Source organism: Chrysochloris asiatica, unplaced genomic scaffold, assembly GCF_000296735.1.
Source record: "Chrysochloris asiatica unplaced genomic scaffold, ChrAsi1.0 scaffold00009, whole genome shotgun sequence".
NCBI lineage: Eukaryota > Metazoa > Chordata > Mammalia > Afrosoricida > Chrysochloridae > Chrysochloris > Chrysochloris asiatica.
In genome coordinates this window covers 5,970,044-5,997,390 of record NW_006408527.1, presented here as the reverse complement: position 1 = coordinate 5,997,390, position 27,347 = coordinate 5,970,044, and the positions used below count along the sequence as shown (strand labels likewise).

At 39.6% G+C, this 27,347-nt stretch overlaps 1 protein-coding gene across 1 annotated transcript in view; it reads right to left on the bottom strand.

Moving 5' to 3' along the window:
- Positions 1–552: 552 nt before the first annotated feature.
- The window catches only part of NSL1 (NSL1, MIS12 kinetochore complex component), a 47,400-nt gene continuing 20,605 nt past the window's right edge, over positions 553–27,347 (bottom strand). Inside the window, exons 4-6 of the mRNA XM_006834017.1 lie at positions 26,249–26,303; positions 2,709–2,776; positions 553–831 (exon numbers count right to left, since the gene is read on the bottom strand). Coding sequence (XP_006834080.1) covers positions 553–831; positions 2,709–2,776; positions 26,249–26,303 — 402 coding nt within the window. The remainder of the gene's footprint in view (positions 832–2,708; positions 2,777–26,248; positions 26,304–27,347) is intronic.

Here is a 27,347-nt window from a genome sequence, read left to right as displayed (position 1 = left end):
TTCTTTAAATCTTAAAAGACAAAACAAAAACCAATAATCCTAAAATTAACCCCACAAATCCAAAGTAGCTGAATTAGTCAAATTAAGTCAAAGCCAAATCCAGTCTTGTTATTTGAAAATTAAATTAATAAATCAAACTGCATCTACAATAAAACACTCTATCTGCTGCTTTGCACTTTCAACAGAGACGACTATTACACAACTCTTTTTATAGAAGGGTGCATTATCAGGGAAAACGAAAGAATACATCACTCATGAAAAGCTACAAAGTAGCCAAGAGTTAGTGGCATTTGAGAACAATAAAAATTTACACTCTTATTGCTCAACGATGGGCTCTGTGCCAATATTTAAAAAAAAAAAAAAAATCTTTTTCATCTACTGCATCTACTGTAGATGAAATGGTGAAGAAATACACTATTACATCATATCCCAGCATAGAGCCACTACATAAATGAATCACTGAAGAGTTATTGGTTGTTTTAAATAAAGTCCTGTTTATAGTTTGATTTTTGATAGCATCTATTTTCAACTCCCAGGATCCAAAAAAGGAGTCTATGTATCAAGATTAATTCTCTGTGGCCGCAGTGGATACCATTTTCTTTGAGGGCAGTCTTTAGGTCTCCTCCTTTTGAGTACCACGTTAGTGGTTTTCCTGGCAGCAGTCTCTGTTGGTGTGGTTTCTATTTGGGTTATAAAACTCTCGGGTTTAGCATCCGGTTTCCTATTACAACTGGAAAAGACTTCTTGGTGGACCCTCTGGAGCTGAATAACAGGCTGCATCTTTAAAACTTGGGAAAATCCGTCTGCTTGTTCAATTAATGCAGGCAAAGACTTAAAAAAAAAAAATACCCAAAGTGAATCTCAGGTTCAAACATACAAACACACAGAGACATAGATAGACAACACTCTCGAATTTTAATTCTTCAGATCAAGACTTTTCCTGAGACCAAATTTTGGGGGTCGTAGATATTCAACTTTACCTTCAAAATACCAGTTTTGCCTGAGCAATTTTAACTGAAAATTAAGACTAAGATATTTTGTTCCTATAATTCTTGATAGTAAAATAAAACTTAACACAGAAAAAGAGGTAATGGAAATTCAGAGCAAAAATTTTCATATCCAAATGAACTTTCCTATAACAATTTTAGGATAATGAGTGTTTTATAAATCTAATAATTAAGAGAAGGAATCCATACATTTTTCCGATAAAGGGCCACATAGTAAATATTTTTGACTTTGCATATGGATTTTTGTCACAAGTACTCAATTCCACACTGTAGCACAAAAGCAGTCATAGACAATAAGTGAATGACTGTGTTCCAATAAAGCTTATTTACAAAAAGAGACAGTGGGCTGGATTTGGCCCTGTGCTTTGAAATCCCTCTCACCTACTAAACTGTGAAAGGAGTGCTGGTGGCACTGTTGGATAAGCACTGGACTACTAACCAAAGGTCAGCAGTTCAAACCCACCAGCCACTCCATGGGAGAAAGATGAGGCTAAGAAACCCTATACAGAGTCGTTATGAATCAGAATCAACTCTCCAGTACCTAACAACAACAACAACAGTTCGGCAATCCCTGATAAAGAATATATTTTATATAAAACCTTGGCCAAAAGAAAATCATGGTATCAAAACAAACCACAAAAGAATCACCATCAGAACAGAGAGATTCTGAAGGAGTTTAAAATAATTTCCATATACTAGAAATACGAAGGTTATCCTGTTTAGGGTAAAATAAACTTCTAGAATATAAATAAGTTTATTATGGATATTAACACTCCTAATTTGGATATACAGTATATCACAGTGGTTTAAAATAAAGGTTCTGGAGTCACACTTCCAGGGCTTAAATCCTGGCTCTGTTACTTATTTGGTAAACCAACAAACCTCTCTGTGCTCGCGTCCTCATCTGCAAGGACTGCAAGGTCGGTTTGAACCACAAGATCGGCAGTTCAAACTCACCAGCTGTTTCTTAGAAACCCTTTACAGGGTCACTATGAGTCAGAACCAACTTGATTGCTAACAACATTCGTATTATCAAAGGTTGTTTGATAGGTTGCTAATACTCAGAACCCAATAATACAGCCAATCATTAATGAAACCAGGTATAATTAATATCTGGCACATAGTTGTTATTGTTGTTGTTAAGTGCCTTCAAGTAGGTTCTGTCTCATAGTGACCCTGTATAGGGTTTCCAGTGAATGGCTGGCTGGTGAGCTTGAACCACTGAACTTGTGGTTCAAACCGACTTTTCCAGTCGAGTGCATTAACCCACTGTGCCATACCAGGACTCCTGGCACACAGTAGGCACCTGATAAACCAACCAAACCCACTGTATTCGAGGTAATTCTGACTCATAGCCACCCTAGATAGGGCTTCTGAGACAGTAATCTTTTCAGCAGCAGACAGACTCATCTTTGTCTCATGGAGCTGCTGTTGAGTTAGAACTGCTGACCTTTGGTTAGTAGTCCAGTGCTTATCCATATAGTCAAGACTTACCATATAGCATCACCAGGGCTCCTTAGGAATGTGGTATAAGTGGTAACTACTCCAAGTATCACTGTCATGTAACAAATTCATTAAAGATTAATTTAAAGACTACTGAGGATTCCTGTTTCAGTAGGCAAATACACATATGCATGCTGAGAGCAGCCTACCTAGTCATGCAATCTGTTCATTTTACAGTTTTTAGTAGGTAGCATTTACCTTCATGGCTTCACTGATCTCCTTAGCTATTGTTTTCCCTCGGTTTTTCAAAATTTCCATACGAGAAGCTGCAAAGAAACCACCGAACAATGTATTTTAGTTTTTATTCTAATATCAAATCATAAAAGAGAGTACCTGCACATACTATCTGGACAAAAAGTTGTTAGGACTATTCACCTTAGTTAATCTTGGAATGATCTGTAATCTACTACGACAAGTGTCTTTAGGTAAATAAGGACTGAAAACATTAAATAGTAAGTAACACCAAAGGCTGTAAAAGTATAAGATGGCAGAAAATTAAGAATTCTATTATGAGTAGCCCTGGATTGTACACCCCTAAAGGAAAGCCTGAAGACCCGATGTGGTGCTGTGGGTTAATGCGCTGGACTGTAAGGTAGGCTGGAACTGCAAGGTTGGCGGTTCAAGCTCACCAGTTGTTCCTCAAAAACCTGTATATAAGGTTATACAGGGCCACTATGAGTCGGAATTGACTCGATGGCACTTAACAACAAAAAAGAAAAGCCTGATGCTCATTCTATTTATTATTTACTATGTTTACCATCTTCAAGCACTATGATCACCTTTAAAAAAAAAAAAAAAAGGTTAATATTTAATTTTTGTCTTACTATTAATCTTAGAAAAGTAAAACATATTTGAACTTATAATACACAATCATGCACTGCACAGAGGTCATACCTCGATAGATTTCTAGGCAAAAATAACCCATCTGGAATAGATTCACCGGTAATATCAACGTATCTTTCCTTGCTTTTTGGATGCTTTGCACATGCCTTGCGTTTTATTTTCTTCTAATATTTTCAAACTACATACAGGTAGTCCCTGGATTACGAATTAATTTTGTTCCTAAATCTATCTTTATGTAGAAATCTGTTTGTAATTCTGAACAGTTAGGTATGGTTCACATCTAACATCAGTTAGTCAAATAAATGTTTTTCTGAGTGTATATATGCATTAAAAAAAAATCAGTAAGAAAACACTTCCAGATACACGAAAACATTTTTAACACAATAATAATAATGTTTTGATGTGCAGAAGACTCCCCCTTTGTTATTATGAACCATTGTGTATAGCTCAAATTTTTAACATAATAGACTTTATGGGGGTTGGCTCATAACTAAGGGCCCATTTGTAACCTGGGGACTGCCTACTTAGGAACAGAAAATCATACTACAACTCTAAATGAAAGTGGGGCTAAGAAAAACCTTTCCATTATGAAATAAAAGAGTCATTCTCACTAGAAACTTTGTAAAGGCTCAAGCCAATGTAGAGTCATTAGGAGGGACACAGTATTATTGACTACCAGAGACTGGTTACATAAAGAGACTCACTTTTGATCCAAAGATACAGACCTTCTTTTTAAAGGTAAAAAGAAAGGAAAATATATCCTATGTGAATCATAACCAAAAGAAAGCAGAGTTTGTTGTTGCTCTTGTTAAGTGCTGTCAAGTTTGTTCCAACTCATAGCACCCCTGTATAGGAATTCCAAAGAGCAGCTGGTGGCTATGAACCACTGGCTGTGTGGTTGGCAGTCCAGTGCTTATCCTACAGTGCCATACCAGAACTCTGCACTAATTTCAGCAAAGTACACTTTAAATAAAATAGTGTTACATGTGAGCAAAAAGAACATTACAAATTGATAAAACTGTCAACCCATCAAAAAGATAAACAATTACACACATATATGCACCAAATAACAAGAGTTCCAAAATTTATGAAGCAAATACATAATTAAACCATTCTACAGTATTAGTGGCAGACTTCAATATCCCACTATCGATAATGGCTGGAAGTAGAAGTGCAACAGCAATTAGAAAATAGATTTTAACAATACCCTAAGTCAACTAAAGGAACACTGATGTTGTAGTGGGTTAAGCACTGGGCTGCTAACCAAAAGGTTTGGTGGATGGAACCTACTACCTGCTGCCAGGGGAAAATGAGGCAGTCTGCTTCTGTAAGGATTTACGGCCTCAGAAACCTTACATAGCAGAGCTCTATGTCCAACAGGATCGATACGAGTTGGAATCAACTTGATGGCAGTGTGTTTTTGCATGTTTATAAGCCAATTAGATCTTATTTAGGCATACAAAGGAATGAAGTGCTGATACATGCTACAACGTGGATGAACTTTAACAACATGCTATACTGAAAAAAGGAGCTCTGGTAGCGTAGTGGTTATGAATCGAGCTGTGAACCGCAAGGCCAGCAGTTCGAAATTACCAGCTGTTCCGCGGGAGAGAGATGAGGCTTTCTGCTCCCGTAAAGATTTACAGCCTCGGAAACCCTGTACAGGGTCGCTATGGGTTGGAACCAACTCGACAGCACTTAACAACAACAAAAATATACTAAAAAAAAGACAGTGAAATAAACAAGCCACAAAAGGTTACATATATTATATGACTCTACTTAGAATGGGAAAGCTCAGAGAGGCAGGAAGTATATCAGTGGTTGCCTGGGGCTTAGGTGTTGACAATGGAAGGGACACTTAATGATATGAGGCTTCCTGCAGGGGTGATGAAAATCTTCTAGCACTATAGAGTGGTGATGGACTATACATTAGTTGTAAATGTTAGGGAAACACTATATACTTTTTAAAATGGTAAATTTTATGTGATGTGTATTTTACTCCCTCACCTCCCTTGCACCCCTCAAACAGCATCCATATACATTGGTAACCAGATGTCCAAGTTGGCCATCAATTATCCCGGTATTCACACCCTTGTGCAGTACCTTCCCACACTATACCAGGGTGGGTTTGTGTGATGAGTAGCTTCGAGTTCAAGAGACATCTTACGAGGAAGATTTTTTTTTTAAAAAAACAGGACTGTGACTTCTGTCTTGGGCATTCACGCTCTCTCTCTCAGATCACTAACTCTGCAAGAGGTGTGCTGCCATGTTGTAATGATGCCTACACTAGGAGGAAGTGAAGTCTCAGTTCTCCCAACAACCATACGTATGACCTTGGAAACAAGTGCTGTTGATTCAGTTCCAACTCGTAGTGACCATGTATAGGGTTTCCAAGACAGCGGTGAGCTTGAACCACTGGCCTTGCAGTTCAAACTGACTTTGCAGTAGAGTGCATTAACCCACAGCGCCATATCAGACCTCCCAAATAAACATACACACACACAAATGAACAAAATCCTTTTTAGCATGTACTCTAGAAAGGTTATCTTACTTTCACATATACAGTAAGGCACTCATACTCTCCATTGCTCTTGCAACTTTTATAAAACAGCTTATCACCCAATAGAATCTTCTTAGTTTTTCTTTATAAGCAGCACTGATAACTATACTCACTGATTTGTGGAGCCTATCACTAGCATTCTTGGAAACTAAGTGCTGCCAGTGAGTAATAAAAGGATTCCTAAAACACTTCAGACTACTTGTTTTCACATTTGCCTATAAACCTATACACTGATCAACCCTAGCTGTTCTCCATCTGTTGCACAAGCTTTAACAATGTAAAACGAGCCAAGAATACTTTGGGTTGTGGGCACACTAGAACTAAGTTTTAAGCTTGGACAATTATAAACAGGTTTTTATACATGAATGACTGGTGGGCTATTAAAAACTGTGCTTGTGACGCTGAAGGTTAATGCACTGGACTGCAAAGTCAGTTTGAACTGCAAGGTCAGTAGTTCATGCTCACCAGCCACTCTTCAGAAACCCTATAAAGGGTTGCTATGAGTCAAAACCAACTGGAAGGCACTTAACAGCAACAGTAAACATACAGCTAGCATTCCTGGCCTTGAATACACACTGCCCGCTGTATCCTCCTAATTATGGTAACCAAAACGTCCAAAAGGGCCACTTGCTGTTGTTAGGTGTCATCGAGTCGGTGTTGACTCATAGCGACCCTATCTATGCACAGCAGAACGAAACACTGACTGATCCTGGGCCAACCTCACAATTGTTGCACGCTTGAGCCCATTGATGCTGCCACTTTGCCAATCCACCTCACTGGGGTCTTCTTCTTTTTCTCTGACCCTCCACCCTACCAAACATGATAACCTTCTCCAGCAACTGGTCCCTCCTGACAATATGTCCGAAGTATGAAAGACAATGTTTGGCCACCCTGGCCTCCAAGGAGCACTCTGGGGCCACTGTTGTTGTTGTTGTTGTTAAGTGCCGTTGAGTCAGTTCTGACTCACAGCAACCCTGTATAGGGTTTCCAAGGAGCAGCTGGTGAGCTTGAACTACCGACCTTGTAGTTCAAACGGCTTTGTAGTCTGGCACATTAACACACAGCGCCACACCAGGACTCCTCTGGAGCCACTAGGGGGCAATAATTCCCCCAGTGAGAAGCGGGATGTTATTCTGCTGAACTTCCTTGGGAATGGGACCTCAGGCCCTTATTCTTAGACTCCCTAGTTTTGTACCCAGTGTGTGACATGTAGAGTAGCTGCTCAACAGAAATGAAGGACCAAGGCTATGACAGAGGGCACCATGCAGGCACACAGGAAGGAGAGGTCAATCTAATGGTAAGGAAAAGGCAGTAAAACACACTTGTCTTAAAAAAGGATTTGGTGGTGACCACACTGGTCACCAATAAGGAGAAGAGAGGGAAAAAACAGCACTGAAGTTGTGAGCTAAGCCCAACCATATTCAACAGACTCCTGTGAACCTGGGTGGAGACCTGGATGGCCAGCAATATGGCAAGACCCAGGGACTCCTGGGTCCAGAGGCCACAGAGGACTAGAGCGGAGAGTGAAGCATCTAGCTGATATGAAGTAAGGAGAGATGCACAAGAATACCCATACTTGCAGATAGTACCCACTTGACTGGGCTTGGATGGCTGGATGATCAGAACTCAACTAGAAGAAGAAAGAAGAGGGCGGGAAAGAGTAACCTGCTACAATTTGATGAACTTTACCTATATTTATAGATGCAGCAGCTCAAAAAAGAAAACAAATCTTTACAGTGAGGATCACTCCCACCCCCTCGGTACACAGGGTTGACAGGGATAGACAACTTAAGACATTGACTACCCAAAATGGGGGGTCCTATAAAGGCAAGAAGTGACTGGCTTACAAGCTTTCAAGAGGGAGCCTAGTTCCAGACGGGGCAGAGGAAGGTAGAACCACCACTAATTGATTTCCAATTGGTTGGGACCGGGCTGGCGAAAAGAAACGGGGATAAAGACTCTTGTAGTACAATAGTGGATAATTGCCATCAGGACTGACTTTGAGGCTAGGAAATACAGAGAGATACATGTTTTTTGACAAAAGGAGGAGAGTGATTGATTTTGCAGCCCAGGAGCGGAGATCACTGGGACCATCAAGTGAGAAGAACGGAGAGCAGGACCCTACCCCGAGAGGCAGTGATGCCAGGGATGGAGACAGAGACGATGACGTGGACAGATGGAGCGGCTGGGGACACTGGACTCAGGGAAGAGAGGGGCTGTGTGCTGGTGGCCAGGGGGCAGGCCTGTGTGCTGTACCCTTTGGTTATTTGATAATGCATGGTGGGGACTGTACTCATTATAATGAAATGAAATACGATAGGATGAGTGTAAAGCTGATGTTCTCCCATGTAAATCTCACAATAAAAACTGAAAAAAAAAAAAAAAAAAGGATTTGGTGATGGATGGTAAAGGACATGCTATACCAAAACAAGGGAATAAATCAACAAAGAGGAAGATATGGAAGCCAGAGAACATGATCCAATACAGAAAGTAAAGGAAATTCCTAGGAGAAGGGCAAAAGGAAGAGACAGGATGAAAGCCGTGCAGCACACCTGGAGAGCAATCAGTCCACAACAGGAGGACAGAAGGCTTCCAGTGCAGTACCTCCAAGGAGAAAGTTTTCAAAATGGATTTGATGGAAAATCTGAAGTGTTTGTCATGTTGAGAGGATCTTTATAGTTCTGTTAAAGTGTTTAGGAAAGAATTAGTGATAGATAAACAGGAAAAAAAGTTAACAGAAAAATAAAGCAATTATCATTCCAAACACAAGTGGGAAGCTGTTCAAGAAAAATAATATATTCACAGTAATGATTACCTGACTCAGATTTATACTGTCATAATAATGGACTCCTGGTGTGGCGCTGTAGGATCAACACTGGAGGTGAACCACAAGACCAGTAGTTCAAACCCACCAGTTGCTTCTCGGAAACCCTATACAGGGTCGCTATGTAGAGCTTAAGCAGTTACATAAACAACTCCTCATAACAACAAGTCCTCACTTATTGACTATCTTGTCATCCAACATTTCTACTACCCAACTACTTTGTGCATTCATGATGTACATTTGGCAGTAATGAACGCTGAGGTGAGGTGAGAGTAATACTGGCTGTGATGGTTACTTACATGGCAACTTGACTAGGCCATGTTGCTCAATGATTTGGGAATTATACAATGATGTACTTTGGCAGTTTACAATGATGTAATCATCCTCCATTTTCACACACCAATTTTTGCATAGTGACCTGGTTTATGGAATCTAACCATATCAATAAGACAGTATACTAAATACTAATGGTTTTCTAAGCATGAGTAGGAGACTGAAGGCAAGTTGTTGCATACAGATTATTTTTTTCAGTGGAAAGAGAATAGGGGGCAAAAAATACAATGGCAAAGAAGCTTTCCGTACCCATTCTTCTGACAGCTCATTCCTATAGTTATATGGGCTGACATAGAAGGTGGGGGGGGGGGGTTTACAAAACCTTAATAGAAAAACAAACTAAAAGATGAAAATTTCCCACAAACTTCTTGATGCCCCCTTCGTACTTCAACTTAATCTTATGGAATACCTTTAATAACTCTGTCAGACAGGCAGTTTTCACAAGCTGCCTTTTAAGAATGAGTAAACAGAGACTGAGAGAGCTAAGAAATCTGTAGCAAGAAATCTAGAGTTAAAGCTAAATTAGAACTCATATCTTCATGAATCCAAAGCAAATGCTTTCCTACATCCTATATGTCTAACTTTCTAAAATAGATATATGCATACATATAATGTACTTTATTATACACGCTGTTGTTGTTAAATGCTGTCAAGTTGCATCGACTCTCAATGACCATGTATAAGGTTTCCAAGAAGCAACTGGTGAGTCTGAATTACTGAACTTGTGGTTAGGAGTCCAATGCTAGTCCTACAGCTTATCCTATAGTGCTGCTTTTGTTAACTAGTAGGAACAGAGGATCCATAATCACCGATCACAGAAGTAGCAGTCAAGAAATCAAATGGTGTATTACATTATGCAAATCTGAGGCAAAAGATATCTTTAAAGTGTTCAAGAGCAAAGAAGTCACTTGGAGAACTAAGGTGCGCCTGACTGAAGCTGAGGTATTTTCAATTGCCTCATATGCATTTTGAGAGTTGGGCAATCAATAATGGAGATCATAGAAAAATCAATGCAACTGAATTATGGTGTTGGAAAAGAATAATCAAAGTACCATGGACTGCCAAAAGTACAAACAAATCTGTCTTGTTATAAGAACAACCAGAAGCAAGGATGGCAAGACTCCATGTCTCGTTCTTTGTGCATGTTGTCATGAGAGATCAGTCCCTGGAGAAGGACATCATGCTTGGTAAAGGGGAGGGTCAGAGAAAAAGAAGACTCCCAAAGTGACCGTTTGACACAATGGCAACAACAATGGGATGAAACATAACAATTGTGAGGATGGCTCAGGACCAGGCAGTGTTTCATTCTGTTGTGCATAGGGTTGCTCTGAGTTGGAGTCAACTCAACAGCACCTAACAACAACAAAAACAACAACAGTAGAGCATAGAAATGGAGTTGTTGGTGCTGCAAAAGCTAACATGCTTGACTGCTAACCAAAAGGTTGGTAGACTGTTCACCCAGAGGCACCTGGGAAGAAAGATCTGGTGATCTACTCCAAAAAACCAGCTACTTTTAGAAAAGCTCACGGAGCACAATTCTAGTAAAACACATATGGGCCACCGGGAGTTGGAATCAACTCCACAGTACATGCAGGTTCTCCTGATATACAACCAAGAATGTCTCACCTGCAGAAGGCTGATCCATGTATGCTATGCAGGACATGGAAATGGGCTTCCTCCAGAAGCACCCCAATGCCAAAGCTCCCTTTCTGTGTGACATTGATGGCAACATCTTCATGGCACCACCATTTACTCTTCTCACCACAAACAATGGTGTTTACAGATCCAGACTACTCTCTATGACTATACAAATGTTGAGCTAATGTACATCTGAAACATATTTTCTCCTAATTTTTAAAGTCATAAAAGTATACTGTTCCAGCTGAATTTTAAATAGGTCTTTATAGGAACTTATTTATTTATAACTGCTATTCTTGTTGTTGTGTGAAGTGCTGTTGAGTCAGTACCAACCCATAGTGATCCTGTAGAGAGTTTCCAAGGAGCAGCTGGTGAACTTGAACCACTGACCTTGCAGTCCAAGGTTAGTGCACTAGGCTTTACAGTCTAGTGCACTAACCCACAGTGCCACACAAGGACTTGGTATTGCTGTTAGGGCCTGTTTATAATACATTTAAACATTTTTTCTGGGTAAAATAATTTGAAATTCCAAAGCTTAGACTTACAAATGAATTGTTTACATAGCTGTTTACCTAATGATCTGTACATGGACAGTTACCTAAAGACTTTGGCAGAGACTGCATTATTAGGAAAGAAGAACTGCCTTACAGACTGGAAGTATCATTAGTTCTGAAGAGAAACTTACGATAGTTCCTTACCATCCTACATGTTTAGTGAAGAACAGGAAAGAAAGGGACCCTCTTCAGTTAATTTCAAAGAACATTTTAACAAAGACAATATGGAAGTACTCATTCCTTTTACTCATAGGATTATAAAACGTTACAATTGGCAAATGAGAATCATATCTTATTGGCAGACAGTTAAGCAAGAGATTCCTGCAAGGACATTGAAAAGCAAAACAAAACGACTTCACCCTCCCCACCCCACCCAAAAAAAGTTTGCTCTTAAAAATGTGGAAGTCAGGCACCCTTGAGAACACTGCCTTCTCTCATCACTTGCTTAGTGAAATATAGGGAAATGAAAAAGTGGAAATGAGAGATTGAGTAATCAACCCAGTTTTGCTTTCAGGTCATTGTACGACTAAACTAGGAAACATGAACTTTCAAGAGCCTGTGCAGATTCAGAAATTCAGAAAAGGAACCAACTAAGTGTTTCCTTTCTATTTTCAATGTATTTTGAGTATCAACAAGCAAACACGTACTACAGAGGATGCCTGGACAGTACTGGTTTCTAAAGAGATAACTACAGCCATGACTTACAACTATGAATTGTAAAGTCACATCCCTGATGAAAAAAAACAACTGAGTAGTGACTTATGACTTTCTGGAATATAACCCAATGCTACGAATTAGAGATCTGTTGAATCCACCTGCTTGGTTAGATTAGCAGCCCAATTAGGAATGTCCTTGCAGGAATCTCTTGCTTAACTGTCTGCCAATAAGATATGATCCTCCGCACCACCTCCTTCAGCACTCCATATACATCTCTGAAGGCACCAAACACTTTCAAACCCCTTGCCCAGAGTTTGTGTTATCTGGCCTTGAGCATGTCCCTGAACTCATCTTGTAACTCTCTTTCTTATTTACTTCACCACAGATTCAATGGTCTTCTTTTGTTTCATAAATACTTAAGCTCATTCTTAAGAACTTTTTCTAATGCTTCTTCTTGATTTTCACAAGGTAAATAAATTCCTTCTTGCCATTCAGATCTCAGCTTAAATGTCATTTCTTCAGAAAAGCAATTCCCATCATCTAAACATTCCCCACAGCACCAATGTTACTTATTTTTATGCTTGTTATTAATTTTCTCCTACGATAACACAGGAGTCCTGCTGTGTGTTAATGCATTGGACTGCAAAGTCGGTTTGAGCCACAAGGTCGGTGGTTCAGCTCCACCAGTTGCTCCTCAGAAACCCTACACAGGGTCATTAGAGGTCGAAACTGACTCAAAGGCATCTAATAACAACAACTAGAATTATGCATAAGTTCCTTAGAACAAGGATCTTTATTTTCTATGTTGCTTATCATTATATTCTCCATATCTAGAATATTTCTAGAAAACTAGATATTCAACAAATATAAATGAATGCACGGATGAGTAATGCACGGATGAGTAATATGGTGCTCTGGTAGCGTAGTGGTTCCTAATTGGGCTGCTAATCTCACGGTCAGCAGTTCAAAATGTGCCACAGGAGAAAGATGAGATTTTCTGCTCCCTTAAAGATTTATAGCCTTGGAAACCCTGTACAGGGTTGCTATGGGTCGGAACTGATTCCATGGCACATAACAACAACAACATGGTGCTGTAGGATAAGCACTGGACCCTTGCAAGGTTGGTTTGAACCACAAGGTCAGTGGTTCAAACTCACCACTCATCAGAAACTCTACCAGGATCCCTATGAGTTGGAACAGACTCAATGGCACTTAACAACAACAACACGGCATTGTAGGATCAGCACTAGACTGTGAACTACAAGGTCCGCAGTTCAAACACACACCAGCCACTCCTCGGAAACCCAATACAGGGTCACTATGAGTTGGAACTAACTTGACGACACATAACAATAACAAACGTATTTACTGGTCATGGTGCTTGCTATATGTTGGCTCTATGTAATACAAATAGCGGGGGCTTCAAAAGTTCATGGAAAAGCTCTGTATTTTAATTTCATCACAAATTTGGTGCTGTAAGGTAAGTACCGGACTGCAAACCACAAGGTTGGAGTCCTGGTGTGGCACTGCAGGATAATATACTGGGCTGCAAGGTCAGTTCGAACCACAAGGTTGGTGGTTCAAAACCACCAGTCACTTCTCGGAAACCCTACACAGGGTAAGGATGAGTTGGAACCAACTCGACCGCACTTAACAACAACTACATGAAGTCTGCAGTTCAAACCCACGAGGCACTTCACAGGAAAAAATTTTTTACAGTCCCAGAAACCTTATGTATGGTCACAATGAGTTGATGGCAGTGGGTTTTTAATCAGTAATAAGGAAATAAAGATAATTCCAAAACTATTTCAGTTGTACATACAGGAAATTGGCAAAAGTTCAACTCAGACTCAAAAATGGATGAGGAATGAGGGGTATCACTGATGTCACATGGAGCTTGGCTGAAAGCAAAGAATACCAGAGATTTTATCTATGTTTTATCAACTACACAAAGACTGTATGTTGTTGTTGTACTTAGGTGCCATCAAGTCAGTTCTGACTCATAGTGACCCTACGCATAACAGAATGAAATACTGCCCGACACTGCACCAATCTCACAATCACTGATGTGCTTGAGCCAACTGCTGCTGCCACTGTGCCTCTCCATTTTGTTGGGGGTCTTCCTCTTTTTCACTGATCCTCCACTTTACCAAGCATGATGTCCTTCTCCAGGGACTAGTCTCTCCTGATAAAATGTCTGAAGTATGTGAGACAAAGTTTCTCCATCCTGGCTTATAAGAAGCATTCTGGCTGTGCTTCTTCCAACACTTACTTGTTTGTTCTTCTGGCAGTCCATGGTACTTCTGATACTCTCTAACACCACACCTCAACTGCATCAATTCTTCTACAGTCTTCCTTATTCATTATCCAACTTTCAAATGCTATGAGTCTACTGAAAATACCATGGCTTGGGGCAGGTGCACCTTAGTCCTCAAACTGACATCTTTGCTCTAGAACTCTTTAAAGAGATCCCGTATAGCAGATTTGCCCAATGCAATATGTCACTTGATTTCTTGACTGCTGCTTCCTTGAGTGTTGATGGTGGATCCAAGCAAAATGAAGCCTTTCACAACTTCAATCTTTTCTCCATTTATATGGATGTTATTTATTGGTATAGTGGTGAGGATTTTTGCTTTCTTTACATTGAGATGCAATCCATACTGAAAGCTGTGATCTTTGATCTTCATCAATAAATATTTTAAGTTTTCTTTACTTTTAGCAAGCAAGGTTGTGTCATCTGCATATTGTAGCTTAATGAGACTTCCTCCAAACCTGATGCCACATTCTTCAAAGAATCCAGTTTATTTGCTCAGCATTCAGATAGATTAAGTATGGTGAAAGAATACAACCCTGGTGTGTACCTCTCCTGATTTTAAGTCATTCAGTATCCCCTTGTTCTGTTTGAAGACTGCCTCTATATAGGTTTCTCATGAGCATAAAGCGTTCTGAAATACTCATTGTTCACATTGTTATCCATAGCTTGTCATGATCCACAGTCAAAAGACTGTACGTTGCTGTTGTTAAGTGCCGTCGAGTCGGTTCTGACCCATAGTGACCTTATATAGGGTTTCTGAGGAGCGGCTGGTGAGCTCAAATGGCCAACCTTGCTGTTCAAACCAACCTTGCAGTCCAGCACATTAACCTGCATCGCCACACCAAGATGCCAAAAGACTGTGTTGTTGTTGTTGTTATGTGCCGTGGAGTCGGTTCCGACTCATAGCGACCCTGCACAGGGTTTCTGAGGCTGTTAATCTTTACGGGAGCAGAACGCCTCATCTTTCTCCCACGGAGCAGCTGGTAGTTTTGAACTGCTTACCTTGCGGCTCGCAGCCCAATTCGTAACCACTACGTTACCAGAGCTCCTTTATAGATCATACAAATTATGGATGTTGTTGTTAAATGCCATTGAGTCAGTTCCAACCCTTAGCAAACCTGTATAGGGTTTCCAAGGAGCAAATGATATGTCTGAACCATCAACCTTTTGGGTAACAGCCCAATGCTTATCCTACAGCACCACACCAGGACTCCACAGGGTTCTGGACTTTACATTCTTCATAATGTTATCCACAATTCTAGTGAAATTCCAGATAGCACAACCTTGGTAACTGAAAATAAAGATGACTTGAAGTACTTAATGATGAAAACCAGAGACCTTCAGTATGAATTACACTTGAACATGATGAAAATAAAAGTGCTCAAAACTGCAATGGTAAACAAGATAGATGGAGGAAAAACTGAAGGTGCCAATGATTTCATTCTGGTTGAACCAAAACTTAATGTCCATGGAAGCAGCAGTCAAGAAATCAAAACAATGTACTGCATTAGACAAATCTGCTGCAAAAGACCTCTTTCAAGTTTTAAGAAGCAAAACTGTCACTCTGATGGCTACAGTGGGTCGACCCAAACCATGGTCTTGAAACACTTTATGTACATGTGAAAGTTGGACAATGAAAAGGGAAGAACGAAGAACTGATGCACTTGAACTGCAGTGATGATGAAGAATAGTAAGAGGGGACTTCAAAAAATCATGGGAAAATTCCATTATCTTTTCATTCCTTTTTTCTATGAACTTTTTAAAACCCCCTAACATACCATGAACTGCCAGAAGGAACAAATCAGTCTTAGAAGAAATTCAACCAGAATACTTCTTACAAGTGAAGATGATTTGACTTAGGCTTGTTTGCTTTGGATACATCAGCAGGAAAGACCAATTGCTAAAAAAAAAGGTAAAGCAGAGGTCAGTGAAATCCAGGAGAACCCTGAGTGAGAGGAGCTCACACTTCGGCCGTTAACAATGGACTCGACGTACCAAGGATCGGCCATGGCACAGACATACGGTTACCATGAGCTGGAGCTGACAAAGAGTAACTGGAAAGGTTATTTGGATGATCATGTTAGGGACAATCTCTCTGAGAAGATAGGATTATAAGAAAACTGAGAAGATGCCAACCTTAGAAGCATGTGTGAAAAGTGAGGTGCTTTTAAAGAAGTGGCAGATGGGCAATGTGGCTAAAGCAGAAAGGGTTTCAGATGAATCTGAAGAGGTGGGGAGTGGCCAGATCATGTGAGGAAATGCCAACTATTGCTGTTATGTATATATATATATGTGTGTGTGTGTGCATTTTTTATTTAATTTATTTTTTTGGTTTGCTTATTTAACTTAACAGCTCTTACATTTTTTAGAGCTGTTTTAACCTTACAGAAAAACTATGCAGGAAATATAGCATTGCCATGTACCCCTACCCTCCCTGCACAGTTTCCCCTACTATTAACATTTTGCATTCCTGTGGTATACGTGCTACAACTGATGGAGCAATATTGATACATTCTTATTAACTAAAGTCCACAATTTACATTAAGACTCTTTGTACTGTAAGGTGCTATGGGTTTTGAACTATTACTGCAAGGTTGGCAGTTCACACCCACCAGCTGCTCCGCAGGAGAGAAATATGAGGTCTTCTGGCCCCATAAAGATTGACAGCCTCAGAAACCCTGTATAGACAGGGTCGTCCTGAGGTGGTATCAACTAGATGGCAGTAGGTTTAGTTTTCTTGCTTTAAGTGTTCTGATAAATGTATGTCACAGGCTGCCATTACAGACTCAAATAGATTAGCCTCATTGCTCTAAAAATGTCCTGTGCTTTCCCTATTCATGCTTTGTGATGTTAAAAGAGTGTCTTAGTCGTCTGGTCATATGATTAGATAAGTAAACAAAAGCATAAATGCAGTAATACCAGGTTAATACTGGATAGATGTCTGAAGCAGTGGCAGGTTAAGTGGAAGAAGACAGATGGCAAAACGGTGTAAAATTAGATGTTGTCCTGGTGTAGCACAGTGAGTTAATGCGTTGGACTCCAAGGTCAGTTTAAACCACAAGGTTGGTGGTTCAAGCTCACCAGCTGCTCCTCGGAAACCCTGTAAGAGTTGTCATAAGTCAGAACCAACCCAACGGCACTTAACAACAACAATCCTTGTATTTCACCAGAGTTTTTTTTTTTACATGTGTTAGTATGATTCCATTTATATGAAACTATGTTTAATGTATATTTAAATATACTATGCCAGTTAATTATCTTAAAGCTATACATATGGAAATTGACAAAACAAAGTCCTTGCCTAAAAGGAACATATAATACAATAGGGAGAGGGAAGAAAAAGAAGAGAGGTGACAAAATAAAAGATAATAATGTCACTGGTAAGTAATACAAAATATTGCAGGTTAATGGGACAAAGTATTATCGGTGGGGTAAGTATTTGATGCAAGTTGTCAGAGAAAGCTCTGATGAGGTGATAATTTGAAGAGAAATTGAATTAAAGAGTCATGCCAATAAGCATACGAAAAAATGCTCAACATTCTTAGCCATCAGAGAAATGCACACCAATGAGCTACCACTTTACATCCACCTTGAAAATGTTATGCTACGTTAAATAAAAACAAAAGACCATATACGATCTCATACATATAAATCTTTATGTTGTTGTTGTTAAGTGCTATCAAGTCGGTTTCGACCCATAACAACCCTTTATAGGGTTTCCGAGGAGCGGCTGGTGAGCTCGAACCGCCGACCTTGCAATTTGGCGCATTAACCCACAGTGCCACACCAGGACTCCATAAATCTCTATAGGAACAGGCAAATCCAGAAACACAGAAAAGTAGGAGTGGCTATAAATGCTGAGTGTCCTGGTGGGGCGCTGCAGGATAATGCACTGAACCACACACAGCAGCTGTTCCTCAAAAACCCTATACAGAGTCGCTATGAGTCAGACCGACTCGAGGGCACTTAAGAGAAATGCGGGGTGAGGGATGCAGGTGATTGTGGATAAGGGCTGAGGGATGTGAGGTTTCTTTGTAGAGCGAAGAAAATGTTCTAAGATCAATTGTGGTGAATGTACTAAATGTCACTGGATTTTATACTTTTAATGGCTGAGTTGTAAGGCATGTAAACCATACTTCAATGAATCTGTTAAAAGAAAAGAAGAGTCAAAAGATAATGGTGGAGCCAAAACTACCTTGAAAAGAACAACAAAGTAGAAGGATTCACACTTCCTGATTTCAAAAGTATTATTAAACTACAATAATTGGCCACTTTCCCCTACAAGCATGGCAAAGATCAAAACAATGGAAAATAACAAATGTTGGAAAGCTTGTAGAGAAACTGGAATCTTCATCTGTTGCTGGTGAGGATGTAAAATGCTACACCCACTATGGAAAAGTTTGGTAGTTCCTCAAAAAGTTGAGCATAGAACTGCTATATGACCCCCCAATCCCAATCCTAGCTCTAAACCCAGAAGTGTAAATGGGAACACAGACAAAACCTATACACCAATGTTCACTGCAGCACTTTTCACAACAGCAGAAGGTGAAAACAACTGAAGTGCTCATCAATTGGTGAATGGATACACAGCATGTGCTATATACAATGGAACAGTATTCAGCCATAAAGAGAAATGAAGTTCTGATGCAAGACAAAATAAGGATGAAACTTGAGAAAATTTTTGAGCTGAGAAAAGAAATCAGTTGCAAAAGGACAAATATTGCATAAGACCATTATTGTAAAAGGTTAAGAAAAGATACCCACACTAAAAGGGGGTAAAAAACCAAACTCTTTGTTGATTACTGATGGGGGTAGGGGAGGGTTAAGGGGAGGTAGAGGGAGGTGATGGTAGAGCACAGGGTAGGGGGCAGACACATCATAGTTCGAGTGTTTGGGAGGGCAATACATAAGAAGGGGGGGAACAAGGAAGATAGGGGGGCACTAAGACAGGTTTGCATGGGCTAAATAGGACAGAGATAAAGAGTGATGCAAGCTCAACCTTGGAATAACAGGGCTCTGTGATACCGGGATTGAGGCATAGTCTCAAGAGGGGAAATAATTATAAGATGTTTAACTGTTTTATGAATATTGGGTTCCCTTGGCTACTACAGTAAAATAGACACTTGAGTGGGATAGAAAGGAATGTCAGGAAACATGATTACAGAAAGCTTGTAAGCCCGTCTTCAGCCTATAACTGATTGGAATACCTGAAATGGGTTCTAGAACTTGCCCAAAGAAATCGGCCTCTTGCGGAGCCTCTGCAGTGTATAGGACCTTAGGTGGAATCCTGAGCCCCATCCAACCTTGAGGTGGGACATTTCCACTAGAAAGGACAAGCAGACCAGCCTGGAACAGCTAGAGTGACAGAAGATACATCTTCAAAGAAAGATCATCAGGAAAAACCCAAAACAAAAATGGCAGTCTGATTGGCTACTACAAGAACAAGCAAGTTGTTCGCCAGGAAGCCATCAAGGCAAGCAATCAAGTCCCTTCAGGATAAACCCCCCTCTAACACTGAAACTCAAAGGGAATTCATGAGCAGGCATGTAAGCTTGCAGGTGACCACATTGGTCTACTAGTTGAGTGGGAAGACGGGGAAAGAAAGCAATGAAGAAATGGACAGAGTTCAACCACATTCCATACACTCCCAATGACCTGGAGATGAGAGAGAGAAGGGCTGGTTGGTCCAAAGTATGGTGAGACGTAGGATCACCTGAATCCACAGACAAGGACATGGCCACAGAGGGCTAGAGCTGAGAATGAAGCATCAGCTGATATAAAGTGAAGAGAAATACACACAAAAAAAAACCCCAAATTGCAGATAGTACTCATATGACCTAACCTCGATGGCTTTAAAATCAGAATTCGACTGTTGTAGTTAGGTGCCATCGTGTCAGTACCGACTCATAGCGACCCTATGCGCAGCAGAACGAAACACTGCCCAATCCTGGGCCAACCTCACAATTGTTGCCATGCTTGAGCCCATTGATGCTACTACCACTTTGCCAATCCATCTCGTTGAGGGTCTTCCTCTTTTTCTCTGACCCTCCACCTTACCAAACAAACTCGATTAGAGGAAGATACAAAAGAAAACAATTTTTGATAAAGGAAACAAGGGTAAATTGCTACAGTTTGATGAACATGACCTATCTTTATGGAGATAGCAGCTCAAAATACCAACAGAGAGGGAAGGAGTCTTCATATCAATACCATCCCCTTTGTACACAGGGTAGATATGGATGGGCAACTTAGACATTGGCTACCTAAAATGAGGGGAAAATAAAGGCATGAAGTGACCGGCTTACAAGGCTTCAAGAAGGGAGTTTGATTTAAGAGTGTGTGTGGGAAGATAGATACAGCATAGGAAATAATTCAAAACCTACAGAAAGAGGTCAGAGGTCCAAACGATTAGTAATAGAACATCAGAAATGGACAATACATTGAAAGGGCAAACAAGTAGAATTGAAGAGATAGAAGCCAGAACTAATGAGCTCGAAGATAAATTTCTCAACACTACTAAGATAGAAGAGCAAACACAAAAAAGGGTAAAAACAATCTGAAGACGGCCTAAGATTCATGTTGGATAACATGAAGAGGAATAACTTAAGAATTGTTGGTATTCTGGAACAGGAAGAATCACACGAGTCCACAAAGATAGCTGAAGAGCTTCTGGAAGAAAAATTTTCCAACATCCTGAAAAGCAAAAAGATAAGCACTGAAGAAGCTCAACGAACCCCAGGAAGGATAAACCCTAAAAGATAATCAACAAGACATATAATAATCAAGCTCTCCAAATTCAAAGATAAGGACACAATCCTGAAAGCAGCTAGGTAAAAGAGAAGCGTACATACAAAGGCATGCAAATCAGATTAAGCTCGGATCTCTCAACAGAAACCATGCAGGCAAGAAGGCAATGGGGAGACATGTATAAAACCCTCAAAAAAAAAAAAAACTGCCAACCAAGAATCCTCTATCCAGCAAAACTGTCAATTAAATACAAAGGTGTAATCAAAATATTCCAGGACAAACAGAAGCTAAGGTATTTTTCCAAAGCCAGCCCTGCTATGAAAAGCATCCTAAAGGAAGTTCTGTGGACTGAGAATCAACAAGAACTGAAAACAACCAGAGAATCACATACATGGAAGCATCACCCTGAACTCAAACAAATGGAAGAGTCAAGAACAGAATAAAATTATAAGAACAGAGGATCTAGGAGATCAGTCTATGATCAAAACAATTACAATGTGAAAGAAGGTAAACACAGAGGATCAGAGATCCAGGTAGTAGGAAGGTCAGGTAGATTAAAGGACAAAATAGACTGTCTTAAATGGAGGGAAGAGTTAATGGAATATAAGGTCATCGATAGACTCAAGCACGGCAGCAATAGTGAGTTTGGCCCAGGATAAGACAGTGTTTCATTCTGCTGTGCATATGGTTGCTATGAGTCAGTACCAACTCGATGGCATCTAACAACAACAACAACCAAGTAACCACACAGTGGGGTTGGGGTGGGGGATTTAGTTCAGGTGTTGGGGAGGGCAATACAAGAAGGGGAGGACATGGAAGAACAAGATAGACAGGGGAACACTGAGACAGGTTGCCTGGCCTAAGTGGTAAAGAGGTAAATGGTGATGCATGCTCAACCTTGGAACAACAGGGCTCTGGGATACAGCAAATGAGGCATAGCTTAAAGAGGGGTAATAATACTAAAATGCTTGACTGTCTTATGAATATTGGTTTTCCTTGCCTACTACTATAAAATAGACAATTGAGTGGGATAGAAATAAATGTTGGGAAACTTGATTACAGAAAACTTGTAAGCCCAACTTCAGCCTATAAGTGATTGGAATACCTAAAAGTGGTTCTAGAACTTGCCCAGTGAAATCGGCTTCTTGCAAAGCCTTTACAGAGTATAGGACCTTAGGTGGAATTCTGAGTCCCATCCAGAACCTTATGAGGTGGGACACTCCCAGTAGCAAGGACAAGCAGACCAGCCTGGATCAGCTAGAGTGATGGTAGATATAACTTCAAAGAAAGATCTTCAGGAAAAACCCAAAACAAATAATGTCAGCATGACTGGCTACTACAAGAATAAGCAAGCTGTTCGCCAGGAAGCCACCAAGACAAGCAACTAAGTTCCTTCAGGACAAACTCCCCTCTAAGACTGAAACTCAAAGGGAACACACAAATAGGCATGTAAGCCTCCTGGCGACCACATTAGTCTACTGGTGAGTGGAAGAGGGGGAAAGGCAGCAATGAAGAAATGGGCTGAGTTCAACCACAGTGCATTGACTGCCGTTGACCTGGAGATGACAGAGAGAAGAGGAAGGGCTGGTTGGTCCAAAGCATGGTGAGACCTGAGGACACTTGAGCCCATGGACAAGGACTTAGCCACAGAGAGCTAGGGCTGAGAGTGAACCCTTCAGCTGATATGAAGTGAGGGGAGATGCACAAGAACACCCAAACTTGCAGACAAGGCTCATTTGATCTAGCCTCGATGACTTGATAATCAGAACTCAACTAGAGGAAGATTACCAAAAAAAAAAAATTTTTTTTTTTGACAAAGCAAACAAGGGTAAATTGCTACAATTTGATTAACATGACCTATACTCATGGAGGTAGTAACTCTAAACACCAACAGAGAGGGAAGGAGTCTTCACATCAAGTATCAATGTTATCCCCTCTGTACACAAGGTAGATAGGGACGGGCAACTGAGACATTGTCTACCTAAAATGAGGGGTGATAATGGCACAAAGTGACTGGTTTCAAGAGGGAGTTTAGTTTAAGAGTATGTGAGGTGAAGAAAGAGTTGCCACTGAACAGTTTTCATCTTGTATAGATGGGTCTGGTGAAAAGAGATGGGGATAAGATTCGTATGATTCTGTAGTGAGTAACTGTTATCATGACTAATTGTAACTGTCACAATCGTAAAGGCAGAAGTTTTTAAACAAAAACGGGGGAGTGGTTAATCTTGCAGTCCAGAAACAGAGGACCGTAGGACCATCAAGGGAGAAGAGCACAAACAGAATGCAGGATCTTATCCAGAGAAGCAGCAACGTCAAGAGACAGTCAGAGATGGGGTCATAGAGAGGGGGAGCAGCTGAGGACTCTGGATTCATGGGAAGAGTCATCGAGCTGATTCTGACTCATACTGACCCTATATAGGGTTTCCGAGAGATTGTAAACCTTTATGGGAGCAGAAAGCCTCATGACAGGTTGGAAGTACTAACCACACAGTTGGCAGCCCAATGCCTAACCCACTGTGACATCAGAGCTCCTTATATAAGGCATATTGTTGTCGTTAAGTGCCTTCAAATCTAGCTCATAGTCATCCTGTATAGCTTCCAGGAAGCTATTGGGTTTGAGCGGTTGACGTTATGGTTAGCAGTCCAATGTTCATCCTACAGTGCCACACCACAGAGCTCCTATATAAAGCATAGGATTTATCATTAAAAACATGACCTGGTGGAACAGTGGTTAAAGCATTTAGCTGTTGTCAAAAGTTCAACTGTTCGAAAACACCAGCCATTCCATGGAAGATGGACAGTAAAACTCCAGTCTTGGAAACCATATATCACAGATCTACTATCCTATACGGTCACTATTAGTCGGAATTGACAGCAGTGAGTATTTTTGGGTTTTTAATTATATAATTTCTCCTTACAAACTACTACTTATGTACTATTTTAGTTACAGTGTATACAAAGCCTTATTTCATTTGATTCATACCACACAACTGGTAAGTAGTACTAAATACAGTGGCAGGACATTCCTCGAATTAATAACATAACTGGAATTCAGAGCCAGGTTCCAAGTCTAAAATTTACCATTTTACTAATTAAGAGACTGAGGTGTGAAGAAGACAAGTGATTTGTCTATAGATATAATGCTAATGATGAAAAGTTAATTTTGTAGTGAAGAAAACCCCACTGAGTTAATAAATGGTGTTTTCAGGATTACTGCCAGAAGAGTGAAATGGAAGCATTCTAGATATCTTGAGGATTGCAATAATGCCTCGTAAGTTTCTCTTTCAGGGTATTTACTTTATGACACTTGGAGGACAACATAACATTTCTGTTAACACACTGAATGCAGCTATTAATTTGATAAGTATTTTTATTATTTGATTTATATATAAAAATTTGTAAAGTTTTGCTGGATTCTAAGTATGACTTAGATATAATCTGAACCTCAGTAAGAATCACATTTGATTTTAAAATGGAAGCCATTAGGAAAAACTGATATTTAGTAGGGGATTTCTGTATGCTAAATGTTGCAAGAATTATTTCTATACTTGTATATAAATAATGAGACTGATAAAGGAAAAAAATAAATATGAGGCTTCCCCCTAATAAAAAAAAAAAAAGGTAATTTTACTGTCCTTACTGAATGGACATTGTATTTCAAATTTATAAATGTTATGAAAAGATATAATGAATGACAACTCCTCCAAATTGGTCCAAAAGGCCGATTTTGGAAGTGGGACAATCAGAACACAAAGAGAATGTGGACACATTGTGGAAACTGTAACTCAAGTCACTGAGCAATTTGTGTAGAAATTGTCAAATGGGAACCTAACTTGATGCTGTGCAAACTTTCAACAAAAAGACAGTATTATTTTAAAAAATAAAATTGTTCCAAAAGATATTCTCACTATTCCCTGGACTGTACTTTTTAAGTCAGAAGCATGTGATCCAGATTTTTCACTAGCATCACATGACTGATAACTGTAGTGACAGGAAGAAAACTATCTAGCATCCAAAGAGTGACCTGAGTAGAAAAATTTCCCTCCTATAATTAAAAACAAAAACAGTCACTGGGTTTCTTTAGAGGAGAATTCTCCTAAAAAGTAATGCTTGAGTGTACGATACAAGTTGCAATCACTGTTTCTATGTTGTTCAAAACCAAAACAAGTAGACATTAACTACTGGAATAGGGTTGGTAATGCGCTGCAGGATAAGCACTGGACTGCTATTTGAAAGGTCAGCGGTTTAAACCCACCAACTACCCCTTGGAAACCCTATATAGAGACACTATGAGTCAGAACAGACTTGATGGCCCTTAATAATAACATCCCTTTAAATTATCCATGACCTAGTGCTCAGGTCAATTCGACTGTCAACTACATCGAGTACTGCAATTTTAACCAATTTCAGAGTGGTTCTATGCTTATAAATCCCCTTCTGAATGTATATCATTTTCTTAAAAGAATCTGGGGAGAGTTTTGAAAAATAGTTCAGGATTCAAAAAGGTAAGGTGCTTAAAATGTAAGTTTAAATATCCCATCCATATAAACTAAGGACTTAATTGGCTTTTGTTGCTGCTTGGCCTAACAGTTCAGAAATAGCACTTTTGAGTGCCAAAATCAAATTCCAAGAAGTCTCCTAGGAAGATTTCTACAAATTTTTAAATGTCAGAATGGAACAATTTAAGAATATATTATGATACACATTTTTCAACAATGCAAGTTCTATTCCTGGATTTATACAAGTCTGTGTCAATTTTATTTCCCTGCGTTTTAAAGGATACATTTAAATGGAAACAGAATAGCATTCAAAGATGTAAGTGTGCCTATTTCATAAATTCATTGTTGGAGTTTTTTTTCACTGAATTTTATTTGTGAAAAATGAGAAGCCACTATGGTCATTGCTAATAATTGAAAGGGGAGTGAGACCATGAGAGAAGGCTTTAATAGTCTAACTTGGTCTGTAATGCAAAGGATATTTTTAATAGAACTTCGGGGATGGTAGGGTGTCACAACAGTCTAGGTCAGGAGTGAGCTTTATCAAAATTTAGATTCATGGGTCTTCCTCTGGAGATTCTGATTTAGAGTAAATCCTTGTAATCCTAAGTGAAGAGCTAAAAATGGATGTCCAGTAGTAGATTAGTTTCAGAAGAATGGTATCCTTGATGCTAATACCATTAGAAGAATATCAGAAACTTATAACAAAGAGTACTATAAAATTTTAAAAGCTGATGCCGTATTTTACCACTAATGAACACTGCTGACTCACCTGGATCAGGGTCACATTTTAGGTCCAATGGATGTACAACAGGGTGATACTGCTTCTAAACATAATATAAATGAAAACAGATGACAATTAACAATGTGATCACTTAAAGACTTTTATAAACATTTCCATTAGCAATGTAAGCAAATAATACTATACAAAGGTAAGTCAAAATGTACTGCTACAAAATCAAAGAAACTATTAAACAAAAGTATCAAAATGTGAAGTTACCATTTCTTGAAATATCCTCCAACTAGATCTATAAACTTCTGAAGGCATAATTCCCATCTCTCTACAACTCCCTGAAAAATTCTGTGCTCTTTGATTTACACCATGTCAAAATGGCAGTTGTGGCAGCCTTGAAGGACTCAAACTGAGTTTTGGGAACAACGAACAAAAAGTCTGAAGGGGCAAGATCAGGGCTGCAGGGTGGATGAGGTAAAATTTTCAAATAAAATGCTCATACGACAGTCCTTGCTACCTTGGAAGAATAAACAGGTGCATTGTCTTGGTGGAAAAAATTTCCTCAACACAATTTTCCTGACCTTTCTCCACCAATGCACTTTTCTATTTTCTAAAATCATCTTAAATAACTCCTGTAATCACCCTGTGTCTGTCCTTCAAGAAAGTCCCTTTGACATCCCCGAAAATAGTCACCATAACCTTTAAGCTGGCCTGCCTGAATTGAATTGAAGTGGCCCTGCAGATCCCCTTGGAAGCTACTGTTTTGACATAAGCTTTCTTTTTTTTTTTTTTTGAAAGCAGCCTAATGAGACTAAGACAAGTATATCACTGAGACAACTAGTCTGCAGCCATCCACTGGCTGCAGAGTCATATTCAGACATATTTTGTTTGGAATAAACCTGTGCATACAGGAACTGGAACTCTAGTGGCAAGTTTGTGACTTATTCTCCTACAGTCAACAGTATCATAATTTGGAGAAAAACAACAACAAAGAGTGAAATAAATGTACATATATACATTTATATTAGATGCTGGAATCTGTGGAAAGGTGAAAAAAGATAAGAGTAGTCAAACTAAATCTGAATTATAGCTTTTATAGTAGTGCCACCTACTGTATACACTTAGAAATGCAAAAGAA